Raw genomic sequence first — 22,804 nt, forward strand, 5'->3', positions numbered from 1 at the left:
GAAATAATATAATTAGATCTTTTGACATTGTTCTATCATTTCTGTTTTAAAATAAGTTGCTATTCTAATCTGATGTATTGATTCTTCTCAAAAGAAATGGTGAATTCTAGTATTTTTAGCCGACTTGGTTTCACCATGGAGGTAATAAAGATAGATGGAGAGTCAATGCCTTTTGTTCTATTCTGATTTATCATCGGAAGCAAACAGCTGTTTGGTTGCTTTGGGAATAGGATGATTAATTTTGGGTATACTCGTGGGAATATTTATGTTCATAAAAAACTGAATAAAAAGATGTTGGATTTTTAACAACTCTATTGTGAGATAATAACTTTGTTGATCAAAATAAGAAAAAGGTTGCCGTAACAAGCACAAAATCCTATATTTCTAAGGGTCCCCTCTCATAAAATCATAGATAATTTTCAAAAGATTCTATATTACGATTAGGTAACCTTTTCATAATCATCCATCAAATTGAAAAAACCCCCTCCCTTTTAGACGTAAAGATTTATAATGAAGAAATTTTCAAGGAAAATGTGCTGAAATTCTCAAAATTAGCACTGTGTTCGCCCAAAAATACATCGATATGAAATCATAGAGCTTTTGTAACCTGACTTTAAGCATAGAGGTATAAAGAAAACAGGAGTTGAATGTGTCGGTAATTGGTCGTTAAAGTCTTTTGATTTCTTTTATAAAATGTATCAAAAGAAATTCTAAGCTCGCCCGATGAAATAAGACTTTTTAGTAGACTCAAGTTTGCTCTGAACATTCTAATAATCAGTATTGAAGATTCTAGCCTTTTAATATACGAAAATTAGATAAAACTTCGTCCACGAAACAAATTTATGTTCCATTTCGCTATCCGTTCAATTTTGTTTTGAAAAGATATTTTCTCAAGCCAGAAAATTAAAAGTTCTTTATAAGCACACACGATTTCAGACTCAATTTGTAGACATAAAGTCGCTGGAGAATTTTGGAGGAAAGTATCAAGCAATAGAGTTCACCTGAAAGAAAAAATTGATCGAAAAATCTTATCATTTGATGAAGGATTGCCAAGTTTACAGGCCTTTTTTTAGTCCAAATATTTTCTTACACTGATGTCAGAAACAATGAATCTCGTCTCATCTAATTTCTAAAGCTTAAATGAGCCAATAAGATTTAACCTATGGATAAAAGAGCTCATTAAAAATGCACGATATATGAGATTATGAGCATGCATACATCGTAACTTTTTTAATCGTAGGGCGAGCTTGGTTACAATAGCATACTTCTCCTGTCTTTCTTTATACCTCCATGCTTTAAGAAAATTATTTTTGTATCGCGTTTGAACAAGAACTTTTTGCATAATTTAAGTTTATTTCAATTAGGATAACATTCTCACTTCTGTTCTTATAAATTTACATTTCGGATTTTTTTGCTTCCAATGATGGTACATCAAAGAAAAGCCACTTTGAATAGATTTATAAAAGATTTCAACGATCATTTAGGTCATTACCGAGACGTTTTCTCTCCATCTATATCTTTATTACCTCCATGGTTTCACCTAGAGATAACTCGAAAGTTCAAATAATGTACTACAATTTCGAGTTACGTATCTCGAAAAATGAAATTTAAAATTTATTTTCGAGTTACGTAACTCGAAAATTAAAATTTGAATTTAGTTTTCGAGTTACGTAACTCTAAAGTAAAATTTGAAAAAAATATTTCGAGTTACAAAACAACAGTAAAAAACATTTTCGAGTTAAGAAGTCCCCTTATGACGTCATAATTTGAGACCTGTGACGTCATATTCGTCGTAACTCGGGTTTTTGTAACTCGGGTTTTGTAACTCGAGTTTTTGTAACTCAGGTTTTCCGGGCCTCAGGTTATAGCCTCTTAAATTTTCGAGAGGCCTTTTCATTTGCAAAGATACTGAAAGCAAATCTTTATCCTAACCACGTTGACTAAACTTTACACTGCTTGGTTCCAACGTTTATAGAATTTGATAGAGGAATATATATTGGCCCCTCCATAGCCGCTTTCCCCCGAACCTCACTGTTTTTTCTAATTAGTGCCATTATAATAATTAGTTTCTGACTGGCACTACTAAACCAAAGTAAAGGCAATCTAGCTGATGCACGACGATCTGAGTTTAAATCTTTGATCCGCGCAGCAAGCAACCAAGCTAGCACACAGCGTTGTTTTAACGTTCATCTAACATTATATGGATGTTGTGAACGTTATATAAACGTTGAAATAACGTTGTGTGCCAGCTGGGAAAGTAAGGCTGTATCGGTTTCAGTACAAATTGCTATATCGGATAATTTTCAGCCTCAGCAAAATTACTGTTTGTAGCTGGTTCTTAAAGAATTTTGCGGCTCAGGCGGACTCCGCAGAAGAAAGCTTTTATACTCGCTGTACGGTTCGTAGTTTTAAATCACTTACATGTTGAATCGGACTGTGTCGTGGGTAATTTACAAAGTGTTTTTGGTTTTTGATCGCAAAAAGTTGTCAAAACCTTTCTCACCCCAGTGAATTTCAGATTTCTAAATTCCCACCAGACTGGGTCCTCAACACCCACTGGGACACAGAGACTACAGCTTTTACTACCCCGGTAGGATTTTTCCAGCCAGTGGGGAAAATAATAACGGACTGAAACTCGACGGGGATTGATATTCGCATATTGTTTATGGCTGGGGATTTCAATTCTTTTGATTTCAATTCAGAAAATTCAGTGGGGATGTGAAAATAGCATGATATCTTACAGTGAAGATTTTTTTATTTAATTATTTTCCACTGGGGACGATTTTTCGGCCAATTTTTCCAGCGGGAAGGCGTCCCAGTGGGTCTGTGAGAAGGGGGTGTGCTTTTTATAGAACGTTTGAAACGAATTCAAATGGGTGTTTTCTATTAATCACCGATGCTGAAAACTGTGGGGATATGTGCTTTCTAGTCAGGATAAAATTGACCAGCATCGAAAGGGATCAAAGTTCAAGAAGAAAACTTAAATGTTTTTAATATCGAGATTAATATATCATTACAAAATGACGGAGCATGACTTGACATACTGTAAAAATATTTTTAGACGAATTATAAATGCATCTTCACCACTCAATTATTTCAAATCACACAAGCATTATATTTGCAGTCTAATTGCAACTGTGCATAAAAATTGCTTATTTAAGCAAATCTTAATATAGCCCTTTAAAGTGTGGGGTAATTATCCTATAATTAAATATTAGAGCCATGCCCATATAAATAAGATTCATCTATGAGAAAAACGTTAGAATATTCAACGACTTAAGAGTGAAAGATAAAACCTATCATTTCAAAAGGAGGCAAATCAAAGAAAAAAGAACAGAAGAAATTTACGAGGAATCATTTGCTATTCTTTTGGAGAAAAAACAATTTAGGTGTTGAGATTAAGAAAGCAAAGAAATTTCTAGGCTTTTCACCACACTCGCGTCGGACGACAACAAAGTTATTTTAGAGACGCACCCAGCTTAAAAATATCACAGTAACGATGGATTCGATAGTATTTTTTCTCATAATGGTAATTTCTGTATCACCAATAACATCGAAACTTCAATTTGTTGATTTAACATACAATTTGGACAACGTCACCACACCATATTTTGGACTTTTTGTAGATCACTTCAAGTTTTTGAAAAAGGTATGCTCTTAATTTATATTCGTCTGCTTATCATGATTATAAATTATTTGTATGATAACTAAAGGATTTTATTTGGATTCTTTATTTGTGCTTTTCGGAGAAAGGCTCTTAACCTAGGCTAGCCTGACGGAAAAAGTTTCTAACCTTTATGATTGGTAAAGCTCAGAGATTTTCTAAATGCGAAAGATTACGTAATTCAAATATAAAACGTCAGGTTTCATTTGCTCTATGATTTGAAACCATTGCATTGCGTTGTTTATCTTTGTAAAGTTAGATTTCCTTATGACGTATTGTTTTTAGCGGTCCCCCCTCTGAGACCACGTTCACACGCTACGTTTCGTTTTGCTCCGGTTCCGGAACATTGTGTGAACATTAAAATTGGAAACGTCAAAAAAAGAAGACGCTACAAGGCAAAAAATAAACGGTTTCGCTCCACTATGAGGCAAATTGTTTCGCTTACACTTTTGCCACTTTTGCCCTAGTTCCCACTTCTGCCACTATCATGTTGAAACATTTTTAAAAAGTGTGAAGAGTGGCTCATTCAGCTAACAATTTGCCCCTATTTTCATTGGAACGGAACTGCTCCGTTTTCTTGCTTCGAAACGTTCCGAAATGAGTATGAACACTTCCTATTCGTAACAAATCCACACCGGAGCGATACGAAACCGTAACGTCTGAGCATGGTCTAATTTAAAGTTCTTCAATTCGATAGTCTAATTAGCTAATATTGAAAAGAGTTCCCTAAGCACTCCTTGCCATCCTCGCTTCTCTATTCAAAACATTTCCACACACCCTTCTTCGGCAAGGTCTTATAAGGTCTGAGAGGGGAACTCGCATCAGCCTCACAAGGGTATTCTCTGGCGTCAATCAGTAACGTAAATAAAGCCTGTGATGCACGGGGACGAGGTTGCCTGAATTAAAGCTTTTTTAAAGTTTGAATGACGATGGATTGAGAAGAATATTCATTTTTCTGTGCTCGTATTTTGGTTGGTTTAAAAATCTCGAGAAAGCAATATTCTACTTGTCTTTGGGGAATTCTAAATAACACGTCAAAAGACAAAGATCTTTAGAGTTGAATAGGATAATATTTTTTTAATACAAACTTACACGATACATTACATATGATATGAATAAATTGTATTACTAAAAAGGGCGTGTAGCTAACGTAAATAAAGCCTGAATGGGATACACGGGGACGAGATTGCCTGAATCTTTTTTTTTCTTTTTTTTTTTTTTGAGTTTAATTAAATGTATTACTTAAAAAGGGCTATACACATAGATGACTCCTAATCTAAAGTGAGTCACAAACCCGGGGAGGGGCGCTCGATTCAAAAACGACCATACGTGCAGCCCAAACTTAGGCCTTTGAAATCGGACCCTCACAGTCCATAAAGAAAATTTAGCCAAATTTAAGTAAATTTGGGTGAAACATTTACCCTAACAATACACTTTCTTGAAGATTTTGACCATTTTTAGGCAAAATATGATCAGATTCTCAAAGTTATACACCCTTGCAGTGCACTTTTTGCTCATTTCTATTCTTAAGGTGCACTTTAGGAAGCTTTGAAAAGAGACACTTAAGGGCCGCACGTACGGTAGGCTGTTTACCTTGGGTGAACCCCCCCCCCCCCCACTGGGGTCAAACATAGCTCCTATTCATTCAAGCAGAGGGTTTTCCAACACAAATTTGCGTCAAATTCTTTATAGTTCCCCAGGTAATTTCAATTTCAAGTTTTTTCTTTTCTAAACGGTTACTCTCTTTGTTTCACATCCAACCATCTTTTGACGATGCTTCATCGTATATGCATGCAAGGTGATTATGTAATGACCCTGTCAAAAGAAAAAGAAAATTTGATTGTGAAATTTTTGAGGTAAATCTCCATTATATAACCCTGAACACACCCCAGTCTCACAGCCCTGGAGGAACTTTTAAGCTCAGTGGGGATAGAAATTCCTATTGAAATCCCGATGGGAATAAAAAATTCTATTGTTCGAGGTTGAAAAATCCAGTGGGGTTGGTTTTAGAGTGCACTTTCTAAGCATTGAATTTCGAATGGGGATTAAATCAAAGTCAATTTCTTAGTGGGGATGAATTCCAGGGTATTTTCCCACTGGGGACGAAATCTTAACTAAATTTTCCAGTGGGGCTTTCTCAATTACCATGAACACCAAAATGAAATCAAACTATGGAGACGAACCGTAAGAATTTTATCACAAGCAAATGTTTTAGAAAATAGACAAGAATTCTAATGACCTGAAAATTGGAGTCGCTTATTAGAAAAATTGTATATGAAAGAAAATGAAATTACCTCCTCCAGAACGTAACTGGATCGATCATTATTAATTTCATCAAAAAATTTGATCTTTTTCTTCAACTTTTTTTTCGATTTGTTGCAGACATCTTCTTCTTTCACTATATAGTTACTACATAGAAAGAGAGATATTAATCTGTTATTGAATTGAAGAAAGATGATAAAAGAATTATATGGAACAGCATTGTAATGTTTTGGCGAAAACTGGAGTAACTTTAAAAAGAACTTGGCAAGGCCAAAGGGAGAGGGTAAAATTTCTTTGTTTCTCTATTTCCTGTCGCTCTGCTGTTTACAAAATATAGGTAAAATGATACAAGGTTCTACCTACCAGCTGCTGTAACCAAAATTTTGACAAGGAACTGTTTTCTTAAAGGAAAATGATTTATTCTTCCTCTCGTGTTTCACTGAAAGTTTGATTCTCAAAGGTCCTTCAATGGCATAGCAATGTAACTCTGTATTCATAGTCAATGGTGAAAATCCCTTTTTTACGTTTTTAATGTTCTTTTTGTATTGTTTCAAGATGTTTACCATGTCATCGTGTAGTTCTGGAAAGTGTACCAATTTCCCTAAGAGAGATACATAAAATGAAGCTATTAATTACGATCCCCAATAATACGAAAATAAATAAACCAATATCTATGGAAATTTCAAAATTCTTGTACAAAGTAATGACAACACTGATGTTTTTTAAATTCTTTACAAAGCTTTATCCACCATCTTTGATCAGAGTCGGTCTTTTTTTATATGTCCTGTTAAACCTTTTTAGAATTTAAAAATCGAAAAATTGAAATGAAAAAATTAAATGAAGAAGAAAACGAAGAGTTTTTCGAAGAAGAGTATTTCACCTTTCAAGGCCCTAATCTCGGTAAAAATCAAACATTTGGAATTTTTTTTGGTTCAGGTGATGTATCTATTTAGTATCTAAAAATACAATTTCGGAAAGTTTTTGTGTAAGTATCTTTCCTTTAAAATCTCCAAAAAACCTCATTTTGGCGATTTTCCCCACTAAATTTGCATACGAAAACAGCTATAACTTGGGATGTAGCCAAATAGAAAATTTTTCCGAAAAAATCTAAATAAAGAAATTATTTGTCATTAAAAAAAGTTTTAAACAATAAAATGATTTCCCCAAGGAGATTAGGCTTTTTTGTGAAAAGTATACGAATAGCGTCGTTATGACGTTTTATTAAGGTCCATGCCACACTTATTCCTCAATTACTCATTATGTAATTACTTAAATTCATTTTTTCAAAAGCAGTTTGTTCTTAAACATGTCAAAGCAGCGAAAACATAAGGTTTTATCTTCAAATTCTGAAATTGATTTTTCACTATGTCCAGAGCCTTTAATTTCGGGGAAATTCTTCCAGCTGGCAAATCAGAACAGGTATTTGCAAATTTTAGGTCGGTGGCTGCTTCTGAAAGGTCATACAATTGATCATTGGCATCATCATGATTATTTACGGGGAAGGTAGGTCTAGCGCTTTAGATTCACTTACAAGGCTAGAGGTACCATAGGGTATCACTTTTTTACAATTTTTATTGATAGTTCTACCAGCAGGGTACCACTTTAACGATACGATTTTAACGATACGATTTTAACGATGCGATTTTAACGATAACGTAAAATCAAATTTTGGGTCTACGAATTTCAGTCAAAACCGCAAAACTACACAAAAAATGTGTGGAGAAAAAAACTTACTACAGCATTCACCCATCACCAAAGATGCACAAAGAACCAAAAAGATCTTAACCATATCATTGTGGCCAGTCATCTTGACCAAGAAATACTAAAATCAACACAAAATATCTGTGGGTCTGTGATCAAAACCTTCACACTACCAATTGGCAAAAATTTACAGCTCAAGACGGGTAAGGTCGTTATCGAATCCTTACAGATACAAAACTAGTAACGATTGAACAAGTTCAAAGATATTTATTTCCCTTTTCGAGTAGAAAGCAGTTGTATTGAAGTTTTTACAAGATGCTCACATAATTGGTCATTCAAAACAATAATAAAAGTTTTTGTTTGAATAGTTAACAACCAATCCAATGACAAAAATTCTTGTAAATGTTCAACTTGACCCGTAGAAGGGCCTAAGCGCAATCTAGACTAATGTCGTTCTGACTGCTTTCTGAGTATTAGTGATATATTGTTATTGACTTTACAAAGTTGTTTGTACTTTCGGTTGAATGGCGAACGAAGACCTGAGAGGGCTTCACGTTTTTTATTATAATAACATCCAAAAGATTTTTAAGCCTTCGGATGTTCTTAACCTTTTGAGTTTTAAGCCTAAAAATGTTCTTAACATGTTCTTAATATGTTCTTATTTTCGCCATTTTCTGAGTATTTTTGACCATTTTACTATGAAATTGGATGTTTTAGAGTCCGCAAAGCCTTAAAATGTTTTTAGGATTCTGGCCATCGAAGCCTTATTCTCTTATATAGTTTGTTCTTATTAAAAAAAACAGTGTACCTGATGTAAATGATTCATGATTTATAAAGCTGAAGTAGTTCTCCTCTAGATATCTTTTGCAATATTTGATGAAAAAGGAATAAGGGTATTTACAAAATATATTTCTCACGGGTACTAAAAAAGTGTCGAGACAATCTTTTCACCAATCTGGCACCCAGAACTACACGTTGTTTTTTTTATAAGAACATCCAAAAATTTTAAAGCCTTCGGATGTTCTGAACTTTTTTAGTTTTAAGCCTAAAAATGTTCTTAACATGTTCTTATTTTCACCATTTTTTGAGTATTTTTGTCAATTTTCCTAAGAAATTGGGTATCTTAGAGTCCCAAAAGCCTTAAAATGTTCTGAGCTTGTTCTTAAAATTTTGGCCATCGAAGCCTTATGTTCTTATATAGTTCATTCTTATAAAAAAATTAATGGATATGATATGATCGGGAGTGTTATCAGAATAATTAAGAAAGTAAAATGACTGGGTTCGAGGTTGTTTGTTTGTGTTTACAAAGTACTTGGCGAAACAGAAACTAAAATACAAGTGCAAACAAACTTTGCAACGTCATTAATTGACCATTTATCTTAAGCGTAACAAAGGGGAACCTAAAAAACCTAAAAAAACAACTTTGAAAGACGCTGACGTATATTTCTATGTGCGGATATAAAAGTGTTTTTGAATTACGTGCAAACATAGTATAAGAAAGTATAAGAAAGCCGCGGAGATTGCATTATTTTTTTCGTGCCCTTCGTGCCCTTCATGCCTTTCGAAAATAAGTTCGTGCCTTTCGAAAAAAATTTCGTGCCTTTTGAAAAAAAGTTCGTGCCTTTTGAAAAAAAGTTCGTGCCTTTTGAAAAAAAGTTCGTGCCTTTCGGGGAAAAAATTTATAGCTCTTCTTTCACTTCTTCTTTACATCCGCGCTAATTTGTATGTGTTTGTTGACTTCTCTAACCCGACAATTCATGTTTATACCTTATCGGCCAAAACTTAGTCGACGAAGGCACGCAAGGCACGAAAAAATCACACTCCTTTTTTCATTGCCCATTGCGTTTCAATAACTGATCTATCAGGCAAATCCAAAGACCCATTTTTCGTCCTTCCTATTCTTACTGTGTGAATTAAAGTAGGAAGAGGTCATAAAGAGGTCATATAATCCAAAGGTCAAAGTTACCAAGCTCTAGTTTAGATGGTCGAATTTTTGCTCTGCCTACAACCCCCACCGTAATATTTGGCACAAAAGGGGAATCCCCTCAAATTTGAAAACTGCAAGTGCTTTTTAAGTGCTCTAAAGTACGTTTGGAAAGTAGAGTTTTAACTCTTGAGTTTTAACATGAAACTTAACACTTAGGACCTTAGGATCTCAGAATCTTAAAGCTCAAAATTGTTCCAATAAGGCTGACAATATAGCCTGGAAGCCACTTAACCCTCACAAATCGAAAAATCCAATGAAACAAAGTGAGAGAACTGAAATTGCAATTCTCGCCCGATCTTTAAATTCTGAAAAACGTTAAAATACGCAAAAAGTGCCAATATATTTCGACGTTGATTGTATTCTAATTGTTAAGAAGGAGCTAAAAAACATCATTTAATTAATAAAGATGTACACAATTTTCTCAAAAATCTAAAAATCCATAATCACATGATAGTTAAGTATTAAAACGCCTTTCTTATAACTGTGGATGTGACATGGATGGCTGACGAAACTAAAGAATTATTACAAAAGTCAAAATATCTTTGTTTTTGTTCTATATTTTTCATAGTCTAACAAAATTAAGCGATGTTTTTTGAAATAACAAGCTTAGTTTATGAAAATGAATCAGACAACAGACCGAGCAAAAAAACATGGTTGGTTATAAATTTCGAGCTCGACTTTTTCGCATAGGGACCTATTTTGAGAATCTAATTGCTAGGTAGCAGCTACGAGAAAAACAACACCTTCGATATTTCTTTTCAGCTCTTTTAGCTTGGATATTCTGCAATATTTTGGACTTGTTCAACTCCGGTTTAACCCCAATCTCGTACAAAGAGCATGGATTTATAAAGCCTGAAGGGGTAGATGTCGTGCTTTGGCTGAAAAGTGTGTCGAGGTTAGGTAGGAAATCCTACCTAGGTCACGTGACATTACGATAGAATTTCAGCGCTTGACCAATCAGAAGCTTCGCAGGTCTTCGAAAACAATAGCAATATTATTTTTTGCGATATTATATATTTTTTTTGCTTGAAAGAGCTTAAAGCGCGACATCTATAAAATATGTGACCAAGAGCCGGTTGAGTACTTTTAGATTTTAGTGCTGGACATGATACAAATCCTTTTGTGAGCACTATTGAATTAATAGAAACGAACCAAGGACTGTGTTCCAGTTTTGGGTATGAATCTCATTGCAACACCGTTATTATCTTCTAATAGGTTGAATTTAAACAGCCAGAAGATTTTTACATCTCATGGAATGTTTTCAGTACGAACGAGCACATGGGAACACATATCGATGCACCAGTGCATTTCGTGAAAGGTAGTCAAACTGTGGACGAAATCCCTTTACAAAGACTTGTAAGTTGAATATAAAAACTTTTGAAATCATAGGAATACAAAGAAATTGATTGTTACTGTCTGCTCAAACTACAATTTACTATACAGCGGAGTCTCTTTAACTCGAACCTCTATAACTCGAATGTCTCCTCCATTTTATGGTTTCTTCACTAAACAATGCCTTATAAACCTTACTCTATAACTCGAAATGTTTCCTTAACTCGAACAAATTTTTATAGTCCCTTCTCTATATAATTCCTCATAAACCTTACTCTATAACTCGAAATGTTTCCTTAACTCGAAAAGGTTTTAGAGTCCCTTCTCTATATAATGCCTCATAAACCTTACTCTATAACTCGAAATGTTTCCTTAACTCGAACAAATTTTCAGGTCCCTTCTCTATATAATGCCTCATAAACCTTACTCTATAACTCGAAATGTTTCCTTAACTCGAAAAGGTTTTATAGTCCCTTTTCTATATAATGCCTCATAAACCTTACTCTATAACTCGAAAAACTTCCGTAACTCGAGCAAATTTGTGTTCCCCATGCGTGTTTGAGTTATGGTCAGCTGTAAAACATTTTTTATAAACTCTTCAGGTCGGAAAGCTGTTCATACTTGATGTTGAGGAGGAAACATTGAAAGACAGATTTCTATATATCACAACACAACATATCTTAGATGCAGAGAAAAAACAAGGAAAGATTGAAGATGGCTCCATCCTTCTCGTTAATACAGGTATAAATACCTCCTTTTTTCAACAGCATGCGGTCGGGCGGACGGGCGGACGGGCGAAAAAATCAACCCGAATCAATAATACTATGCGTTTTAATTTTTTTCAAATTTATAACCTTTTTGCAACTTTTCGAACGATTCGAACGTTCTACGGTAAAACTCACTAAGTTAACTTCACAAATACGAATTTGTTTTTTTTACAATTTTAACATGGTTGGTGCAACCATAGGAAATCGGGAAATAGGTGGCAAAGTCAGTAATCGGCAAATCGGGATTCTCTCCGACATTAAGAAAGTAAACAAAACATTTTGTCAACAAAACCAGAAACCTGAAAACTTTTTAATCTCGCAACTAGAGCCACTTGCACCACTCTTCGATTTTACTGTGTTCGAGTATGGTGTTTGCGCAACTTCAAGTAAATACTTACCTTCCCATATAAAGAACACCTTACCTGCTAAATTTAGTAGTCGGCTAATGACGAAATTTTTAACCCCCGAATCATTACCTAAAAAGACTTAAACTTCTAAACTTCTTAAAGGATAATTTCTCCCACACACCCCTGTCTCACAGCCCCGGTGGAACTTTTTTCCTCAGTAGGGATAAAAATTCCTATTGAAATGCAAATGGGAAAAGAAATTCTATTGTTCCAAGGTTAAAAAATCCATTGGGGTTTTTTGAGTGCAATTTTGAAACATTGAATGTTTAGTTGGGATGAAATCAAAGTCAATTTTTCAGTGGGGTGAAATTCCAGGGTATTTTCCCGACGGGGACGAAATTTTTCCAAATCTTACAGTTGGTCCCAGTAGGTCTTTGACACAGGGGTCGTTTCTACGCCATATCCCATACAATTGGAGATTACTCCCCTCCCTTGTCTCTTTCTCAGTGAGGTTTTATCTTATACAAACTTATCTTATACAGCAGGTCTTTGACACCCCTGGTGTTTCTACGGCATTACCCATACAATTGAAATTACTCCCCTCCCTTGTCCCTCTCTCGGTGAGGTTTTATCTTATACAAACTTATCTTATACAGCAGGTCTTTGACACAGAAGTGTTTCTACGCCATTATCCATACAATTGAAATTACTCCCCTCCCTTGTCTCTCTCTCGGTGAGGTTTTATCTTATACAAACTTCAACCACTTACTAGGTGCCAAATAAACGGGGGGGGGGGTTGGAATAAACGGGGGGGTTGGAAAATTTTTGAAATTTCAATAAACGGGGGGGACCTAATTGCCGGGGGGGGGTTGGAAATTTTACTTATGAAAACCCCAAAATAAGGTAAATATAGGCTAAAATTAGGCTTTTTGGAGCAAAATAAGGGGACTTCTTTTAGCCAACTGAAAATATTCTTTAAAATTAATAAACGGGGGGGTCCTAATAAGGTCCGGGGGGGTTGGAAAATTTTCGAAAAATTAACAAGCGGGGGGGACCGTTTATTTGGCACCTAAGAGTACAGATAATTAACAAGAAGGAAAATAGAAATAAACCGGGTCGCAAAATTTCAAGAAAAATTGAGAAGTAGGTTGAAGGCTGAATAGCATCTTTTCAAAAAATGTTCTTGGTGGAAATCTTAATGAAAGATAACTTTAAGGTCTTTGTCTTAGCCTTAATTATAATTTCCTATTCTTGATTCAGGTTTAAGCAAATTCGTATCAAACCTTACAAAATACTTTGGTGGTGATCCCAAAGATATATCATCTTATCAGCATCCTGGGTTAACCAAGGAAGCGGCACAATGGCTCGTCGATAACAGAAATGTAAGGAGAAAATATCTACTTGGAATGATACAAAATAGTGTTGTATAATTCTTAAAGCATTTTATTTATTCGTGCACAACTCTTCGTACTATCAATCTGTAGGATCGTTGCACTTTTTAAAAACGAGTTCAGAATTTTCAAAGCGGCACCTTGTTTAAATGACGCACTATGGGGGGCGGGAGCGGCGGGAGCGGCGGGAGCTATTTATATCTAGATTGTGTATTTTTTTCCCGGTAAAAGCTAAGACAAGGAAACCTTTTTGTTTTAAAGATATGACCTGTTAAAGATGAAGAGACTGTTAAGGTTCCAAAATGAGCAGAGCCACTAACAACGAATCGTCTTTGAGTCTATAACTAAAACAAAGGCAAAAGCTTCAGGATTAAGCTTCTTATTCGTGTTCTTTGAGCATGCCGTTGAAACTAAGAAAACAATTTATCATATGATATTCCCTTAGATTGCATCCTTTGGTATTGACACACCCTCGCTTGATCATGCAAAAACAACAAATTTTCCAGTTCACAGAATATTCTTAGGTCAGAAAATACCTGGTTATGAAAATGTTGATCTGTCGAAAATTGATCAGTTCAGAAACAAAACCAACGTAAGTTCAAAAGCTTTTTTTTTTTAATGGTTATCATTTTTTCTAATACAGGGTGTCCCTAATAAAAGTATCGAGTTTGAACATGCGATTGAGTAAAAAAGTTTGTGTGTGTTATCGCTAAAATATAAGAACGTTCTCCATCACATAGTCTCATTACAAAAGGTAGTTACAACGTATAAATTAATCGTAATGACAAAGAAAAAAGAGGGAGAGCTTAAAATACAATTTTGTGAATACACACTTAAAACTTTCTACTCAATCGCATGTTCAAACTCGATACTTTTATTAGGGACACCCTGTATAGTGCCCCTGTATCACAGACCCGGTGGGACCTCATACCAGTTGGAAAAATCACACATGTTACAAAAAATACCAAAAGAGTTTACACCTTTAATAATGAAGTGTATAGATGGGATAGACGCAATATAATTTTGAAAATCCCTCAACTAGATATTCGAAGGGTGTTTGAGATTATTCATTTTAACCAAGAGATCCATCGTCATTAACAAATGTTTTTAATTTTTTCCCGAGTGAAAGAAAGGCTCCTACCAGATTACTGAGCGACAACAGTATTGGGCTTCTGTGTCATATGATATAAAACAACTGACCTTTTCATAAATTACGTCACTTGTCTCGTATTCAAACAATTAACATGGCAATTGTGTCCCTTGAGACATTTTTTTATGAATAGGAAGTAGTTTTAATAAAATCCACTTCATTGAAGTTAATCACCATGGCAATAATTTCAAAACATGACAAGTGATGTTGTGACGTAATTTATGAAAAGGTCTACTCCTAGTAGGTTTTGTCTTTTGAAAAAAGTATTTTTTCTTCAAATTGTGACAAAGATGTTGGAAATGATGGAATAGTTTTTTGGCGTCGGGATCCTAAGAATGATGTAAGATAAATTGAATAAATTAATAAATGCTCTTTCTTTAAAGGTATTGATCATTGCCATGCCAATGAAAATTCGAGATGGTACAGGAGCCCCGACCCGAATGGTTGCCATGTATGACGACTCAGTGACGTCATCAGCTCAAAGCTCATTTGTTGCCATGCTTTATACAACGTTGGTATTGCCAATTGTAACAATGACGTCATTGATGTTGCAATAGAAAGTACAACAGACCAAGAAGCCAAGCAGCCAAGCTAGACAACAATGCCCCGCCCAAAAATCCCCCGGTCAGAACTATGACCTAGCCCCTGAAAGCCGAAGAAGGCAGAAGATCCTTCAGTCTTATTTTTTTCACTTTTTATTTTTCATGTTATTGTAAAACTAACTGTTATTGTTCTTTGGTAAAATTTCAATAGCAGCACTATTTTTAAGAAGGTATTTTCAACATTTTATTAAACAAAAGTAAATATTATATTTTTGGAACAAAAAAAAAATATAAACAAATATATACAACATTATCTTATTGGCTCAGCAGGCAGCGCAATGGGCCTTTAAAACACAGCTGGTCGAAAAGATTTGACTTCGTCGGGGCCTATGCACACAATTATCAATCGACGATTCCAGGCTAAAATCGAACTACCTGATTTTCTATTGTGCGCATGCGTAAGAAAAAACCACATGTAATTGATACCTCCAAATTATATGGCCAAACCTTCCTTTCTTGTAGTATAAAAAAGTTTAAAATAATTTAATATTTATTGCTCGCCCGACTCGAGTCTATACATTGAAAAAATTCGCTCCTGTTGTATGGCGGAAAAAAATAGCTCTCCAAACGGGTCACAGACGTCCAAAATCGAAAAACTTTTTTTTAGATATTTTTATTTCAAGCACTTATTAGTCTTATTATTCAAATTATTTCTACAAATTTCCAGTTTTCCCTTGACCCATTCAACAAATTTAGGTGCGGGTCAAAGAAATTATAAATCACTGGTACTTCAAGTCCGTACCCAATACCTCGACTTAACCTCTTGCCAGTCACTCGAGCTCTGTTTTAATAACCTTTCTCTTGTACTTTAGACCCCAATTTTGTATTTTTGACACCCTGGGATGGCCTAATTTCAAAATTGGAGCTCCGAGATCAAAAGTTTCTAAAAGGCGGACACTTCTAATTAGCGGACACTAACCCCGTTCCCCGATGGTGTCCGCTAATTAGAGGTTCCACTGTAGTCTGTAAACTTTATGGAAAAAGCGCGGGAAATGAAGTGAAGAGAAAAAAAAGAGAGAAAATATTTTCATGTCTTCAAAACGCTATAAGACAAAAACTTGAAATTTTTTAAACATCAAATTTTCAGATTTGGTCATATTTGGCATGCCGATTATTTTAAAGGTGTTTTCGAGCAATTTTGAGGTATATATAGTAAATATTAAGTATTATGTAGTAAGTATTAGGTAGTAGGTATTAGGCGTTTTAGACCTGCCCATTTGAAGACTGCACAAAAGTTGAACCATGGAATTATATTAGAGACTCTGGATAAACATCGAATGAAACGGTGATGGAGAGCGAAGTATTGTCTTTCTATTGTTTCAGAAAACAATCAATGTACAGGCTTTGTCCGCAAAGGACAACTGTCGTGGCGGCTCGAAGGACTCTGATTTTGAAAAATGATTAATAATCTTATTTCTAAAAAGTTCTCTAACTTTTTCTGATCGTACTTTTGCTGGCTAAAAGTTTGGAAATGAATGCTAGAATACCAAGCGAATACATTTATGAAATCTAGTGTGAAAAAAACATCATCAGACAAGTAAAATCAAACAAAATGCTTTTAATGACACGAAATTTTGAATTGGGAATATCTTTCCAATATTTCTCCGAGAAGAACTGAGATTGACATATATTAGATGTGAGTCTTATAGCTCCACTGTGGTATGAAAATCTTTTGGTGGCACGTAATGGCACGGTGGATTGATACGTGATACGATATATGGACATTCGGATGAGATCACGCCTGTTATTATACAATTCTTAGTTGATGTCAACAAGGTACAAGGACAACAACGCTTGACATTTACCAAGTGATGAGTGTTGCATAACTGCTGTCATAAGAAGTCAAATTTTCACATGGTAATATACAATTATTGTATCCATGTAGGTAAACTCACTAAACTAAGGTTTTCTTATGCAAGAACTCGCTAAGAACTTTTACCTTTTTCCCATCACTTAAAAGTTCCTTTCAGAGTCAACTTTGAAATTCCAGGCTTGTTGTCATAAGGTCTTTAGTATCACTAGAGGTAGGTTCTTGCTTTAGTACTTATTTTCGATATGTCTGTATGTGGGGCATAGACTGTTGCTTTTAGAAAGAGTATATAGTAAGTAAGTAAGTTTGCGACCGCATTCGAGGGTAACCGAAGGCTCCCTTTTCTCTGGCCTTCTACCCGAAGGTAGGGGAGGGCGCCACTCCTTTCCCTGATTTTCTCCACTTACCCTTGATCCGTTTCTTTACTTGCTGAGCATCAATGAGAAAGGCATCAAGTATCTTTGGTATGACCTGGCTTAGTATCGATCCCACAACCTAGCGCACCGTAGCTGGATGCTCTACCTTCATGCTAAGGTTGTTTATAATAGACTAAGAGTATGTATAGGTTTCTAATGGTACCAAAACCAACTGTCAAGGTACAAGCTTTTATGTCAGCTTGGAATTTTGGATTTAAAAAAAAAGTTAGACATTTTTACATTTTTCAAAAAATGTTGCGCGCTGGAAAAGTTAAAACAAAATAACCTGAGATCAGATTGTGATTGTTTTCTACACAACATGATGAAGCTCTAAAGGGATGTGTGAAAACATAACAATCTGACGAATATGCTTTCTCAAAATCGTAAGGACCACGTTCAACACATTCATCTAAAAGGACTGGGAATGAGAACAAAGTTGCGTGATTGTGTTTTTGAATAGGGCGCCGTATCAGTTTTTTATTTTTTGGCACACAACAAGATTCTTGTTGTAGAATTTTCCGCGGTAGGACTATTTTCCTCAGATGTTTAATTTTCAAGCGCTTTCAGAGGTTTACCGTGCGCGTAAGAAAATAATGAACAGCTGTTATCAGGTTAAAACAAACCTGCTCTACACTCAATCCTTTATTTTTGAACATTAACCGGTTTGAAAATTGTGTCCCTGTTGGAAAAACACATTTTAATTTGACCCTAATGGTAAACTGACTTTGTTTTTTATCCCTATTTGAAATTCAATTGAAAACTTGCACTCTAAAACCTACCCCGTTGAATCTTTTGAGCTTGGAACAATAGAATTTCTATCCTCATTGGGATTTCGATAAATATCTTCCGCCCTAATTTGGAAAATACTGACAGGGGTGTTTGAGAAGTACATTCATGGAGGTATAAAGAAAAACAGGAGTTGAATGTGTCGGTAATAGGCTGTTAAAGTCTTTTGATTTCTTTTTATTTCGATGAAATAAGACTTTTCAGTAGAATTTGCTCTGAACATTCTATAATTATCAGTATTGAAGATTTTAGCCTTTTAATATACGAAAATTAAATAAAACTTCGTCCACGACACAAGTTTATGTTCCATTTCGTTATCCGTTAAATTTTGTTTTGAAAAGATATTTTCTCAAGCCAGAAGAATGAAAAGTTCTTTATATAAGCACACACAATTTCGGACTCAATTTGTAGACATAAAGTCGCTGGTGAATTTTGGAGGAAAGTATCAAGCAATAGAGTTCACCTTAAAGAAAACATTAATTGAAAAATCATATTATTTGACGAGGGATTGCCAAGTTTACAGGCCTTTTTTAGTCCAAATATTTTCTCACACTGATGTCAGAAACAATGAATCTCGTCTCAACTAAAGCTTCAATATGCCAATAAAATTTCACCACTTCTTTATACCTCCATGGTACAGTGAAGTCTTTTAAACTCGAACCTCTATACTCGAGTGCCTCTATAACTCCATGAACATACAAACGACTGGACGTCTATCTTCTTTTGTGTCTTTGAAGCGAGCTTCGTTGCCGCCTGCATTTCCAAATTGGAATTAAATATTCAACTTTATTCAGTCACAATTTTATTTCTTTGAATCACTTAGGTAAAAGGATTGATAAAGCTTGAACATTACTCGTAATTCACAAAAAAATTATCCTCCTATTTTTTCATAAATTTGCAATATATTTTAAAGGCATTTTTCAACGCTAAAGTGCAGAATTTGTATATTTTTGAATCTCTGTTATCGCTTGAATAAATTTTCCTATGGCCTAAAAAATGGTATGTTAAAGTTCAGAGGTTGTGTTATAAGAATATCCTTATGTGAAAACTCTCTAAAATTATTCCATAATTTTGAGTCGAAATTTCAAAATATTAGCCGGGATTTTAGCAAGTTTACGGAGTATTTTGCCTCTCTTACCTTCCTCATAATGTAAATTAAAGAGTTGTAAAGAGTTGGACCATTGAGGTTTTTGTCGAAGTTTTGTCGTCGTTAGTAAAGTATTCCCCTGAGGTATATCGTCAAAGTCCATTGTTTCATTTTATGATTTTAACGAGGCGGCAACGAAGATAGCAGTGTTATCTTCAAAAATACAAAGGAGATGGATGTCCAGTCGTTTTTATGTTCATGTTAACTCAAACAAGTTTTATGGCAGTTAACAATATCTTACCTGAATAAACCTTATTCCTTAACGCGAAATTTCCTTAACTCAAACAAAGTTGTGTTGGAGCATGTTGCATTGCAAAAAAGACTTCTCGTGTCCCCAAGCGTTAAATCTATTTACATTTTGTCACGACGGTATATATGACATAACGCAAGTTTAACGACTCTTCTAAATGAAGTGTAACTAATTCTTCAGTTTTTTATAGTGCTCGATACATAGGTAGAGCGATGTCAGTCAGGAAGAAAAGACACTTTTTTATTCTGCTTCTGTCAGTTTCATGCCACTTTTGTGACAATCTTCAGGCAACTAAAAATGAAAAATATACGTTACATTATGTATTTTGAAAAAATAATTCAATAGCTTATTTTTATATGACGTCAATATTTCCGTCAAAAAGTTCAAGTTAGAATTTACGACGATGGCAACATTTCGCCATGATTTCAGAACGTTTGTTTAGAAGATTTTTGTCATAAATAATTTTTTGTATAAATGAAGTGTGAATCTTACGCTATATGGTTTGTTTATGGCTTTCTTGTAAACATTAACACACCTAAATACAACCTTAGTCACGACAAAGCCAGTGCCACATCATTTGGATGTATCAATACACGTGTTGCAAAATCATATCAGTGCAGTCAAAACGTGTGATTACTTGGAAAAAGTTCACGTGATTTTATTCCCATGTTACTTGCTTTACAACTTACAGCTGATAACTTTATTAGTGTCAACAAATTCGAACCAAGCACATAAAAATTCCGAATAAACGCTAGTCTGAATCGCAGACCTCTATAAAACCCCAGGTACTATAAGGAGCACGAATCCGTTAGTGGATGCCAGCAGCCTAAATAAACGCGTGATTTGTCTTCAGACACTTTTTCGACCGTAGTCGCGTGCTACTTCATTATTTAATTTACCACCCTAAACTCGATCCAAACGTTTTTTTTACACTTTTTCTATTGTCTATAGGCGCGAAAAAAAGACTTGGACCGTTTAAGGGTGGTGTAAGACACACAAAAATCTCCGCGCGACCATTGGCAGCTACAGTCGAAAAGGTGCATTTTGCAACCTGTGTATTTGGAGAAATTATGAATTACTGAATATCGTTATTATACAAGAGTATTATATATAACTGACAACACTTTTACAATTTGCTTAAGTGCATTGAAATTAATCTTCTTCGCAAGCGAGAAAGTGCTTGTGAAAAATGTGAAAATTTCCAACTTTCTTTTGCTTGAAATCGAAAATTTCAAATCAGCATTGTAGCTTGAGAGTTAGACAATAGTTTTGGTACCATTAAAGTCTATTTCAAATTAGCTGGCAGTGTTTTTTCAAACCTCAATATCTTTTGATAGAATTTGAATTAATTAGCGGTTTTGTGCTCGTTAAAAAGATAATCCAGAGTGAAATATTATCAAAAAAGAAAAAAAATTAGAAATTGGAAAAACGAAGATGAAAAATGAAGAAGAAGAAGTTCAACTTCTTGTACAATAATGATCTTCATTTTTTTATCAGAAACTCTTCAATCTTAGAACGTCATAAATGCGAAAAAAGTATTTAAAAAATATTCATTCAATTAAAAAATGCAGCTTAGAAAGTTGCCCTGGGTGGCTTAAGAAAGGGCTCATTTTTGTTGGTTTTTGAAGTCAATGAGTGATAAACTTTGGACTTAATTTGGAATAAATTTTTTTGAAATTTCTTTTTCACATTAATGATGTTCTAAGATCAAAAAATCACTTGTGTGAAAATGATAACTATAGCACAATTATTGAAGAAGTTGATAATTTTTTTCTTCTTCATTTTCAATCTTCATTTTCCGATCATTTTTGAGTTTCTCTTTGTTGATAATATTCCACTCCTGTGTGTCTTTTCAACGAGCACAAAATCGCTCAAATTCTATCAAAAGTTATTGAGGTAATTTGAAATAGACTTTAGAAAGGTATTTTTATACTCTTTCTAAAAGCATAAGCGGTTTATGCCCTTTTAAATCGAGTGATTAGGAGTAATAGCATTAGTAATAGTCTGGGACTCAGTATATTGGCAGATCTCCCAGGTTTGAGTCTCTTGTTCGCAAGCGAGAAAGTCTTTCACACTTTTACACTGTGGGGACGTAGGATAATCAGGGAAAAAATATTAGCCGGAATTGAATTTGGCGCCTCTGCAAAAAGTCTTTCGTGAATTACCTTATCGGGGAAAAAAATGTCGGAGTTTTATTTAGTCGGGTTTTTTCTTTTCGTCGGGGAAAAATTTCGTCACCTAAAAGCATTTTCGTCACTTTCCCCCCGACCAAAATTTCAAATTCGTCACTTTTACCCGACAAAATTTACAATTTAGTCACTTTCACCCAACTAAATTGTCCAAATGAAATGGTTTCCTTCACTAGCTCGAGAAAAGATCTTGTAATTTGACGTTTAAAGCACTAATTTCGGTTAATAAAAGTGTAAAAAGTTTAGATTTTAATTTTGGTTGGGGTTTAAAGAATCGGGTAAAAGTTTTGGTCGGGGATAAAAAAATCGGCTAAAAGTTTTGGTCGGGTGATAAAACATCGGGGAAAAAATTCATCAGGGGAAAATTTCGTCACTTCCCCCGGCGACATCTTTTTCCCCGATAAGGTATATAGGGTTGCGAGCTGACAGGTATGTGTAGCCCGACTTTTGACCCTTGGATCCTTAGCGGAACTAAAAAGGAGGAAAAAGATAACATTTTGTGAATGTTTCGACCCTTATTTGGAATAATCTGACAAAAATTCGATCTTTTGAACTTTCCTATATTTCTCGACCCTTAGTGGGACCATGAACATATAAACGACTGGACATCCATATCCTTTGTCTTTTTGTAGAAAGGGCTCCTAGCTTCGTTGCCGCCTCGTTAAAAGCATAAAATGAAACAATAGATTTTGATGATATACCACTTGGGAATACCTTGCTAACAACGTCAAAACTTCGACAAAAGTCTCTGTTGTTCTACTCTTCTCAAGTCTTTTATCTATATCATAGCAAAGATAACAGAGGCAAAATCATCGTCAGCTTGTCAAAACCCCGACTAATATTTCTAAATTTTGACTTAAAAGTGTCGAATAATTTTAGAAAGTGTCACATTCAAATTTCGATATTCTTATGACACAGGCTCTCAACTTTGGCAAGCTATTTTTTTCAAGTCATAAAAAAAATTATTGGAGAGACAAAAGGGATTCAAAAGTATACACGCAGT

At 34.8% G+C, this 22,804-nt stretch overlaps 1 protein-coding gene across 1 annotated transcript; it reads left to right on the forward strand.

The window, feature by feature from the left end:
* Window positions 1-3,288: 3,288 nt before the first annotated feature.
* Window positions 3,289-15,237, forward strand: LOC136801972 (isatin hydrolase-like). The gene is made up of 6 exons (XM_067058670.1): window positions 3,289-3,649; window positions 10,830-10,970; window positions 11,549-11,687; window positions 13,321-13,442; window positions 13,897-14,043; window positions 14,985-15,237. The coding sequence occupies exons 1-6, from the start codon at window positions 3,500-3,502 to the stop codon at window positions 15,156-15,158; spliced, it is 873 nt and encodes a 290-aa protein (XP_066914771.1). The 5' UTR covers window positions 3,289-3,499; the 3' UTR covers window positions 15,159-15,237.
* Window positions 15,238-22,804: the final 7,567 nt, after the last annotated feature.

The sequence above is a fragment of the Clytia hemisphaerica genome, unplaced genomic scaffold (assembly GCF_902728285.1).
Source record: "Clytia hemisphaerica strain Z4C2 unplaced genomic scaffold, Clytia hemisphaerica genome assembly, whole genome shotgun sequence".
Classification (NCBI taxonomy): Eukaryota; Metazoa; Cnidaria; class Hydrozoa; order Leptothecata; family Clytiidae; genus Clytia; species Clytia hemisphaerica.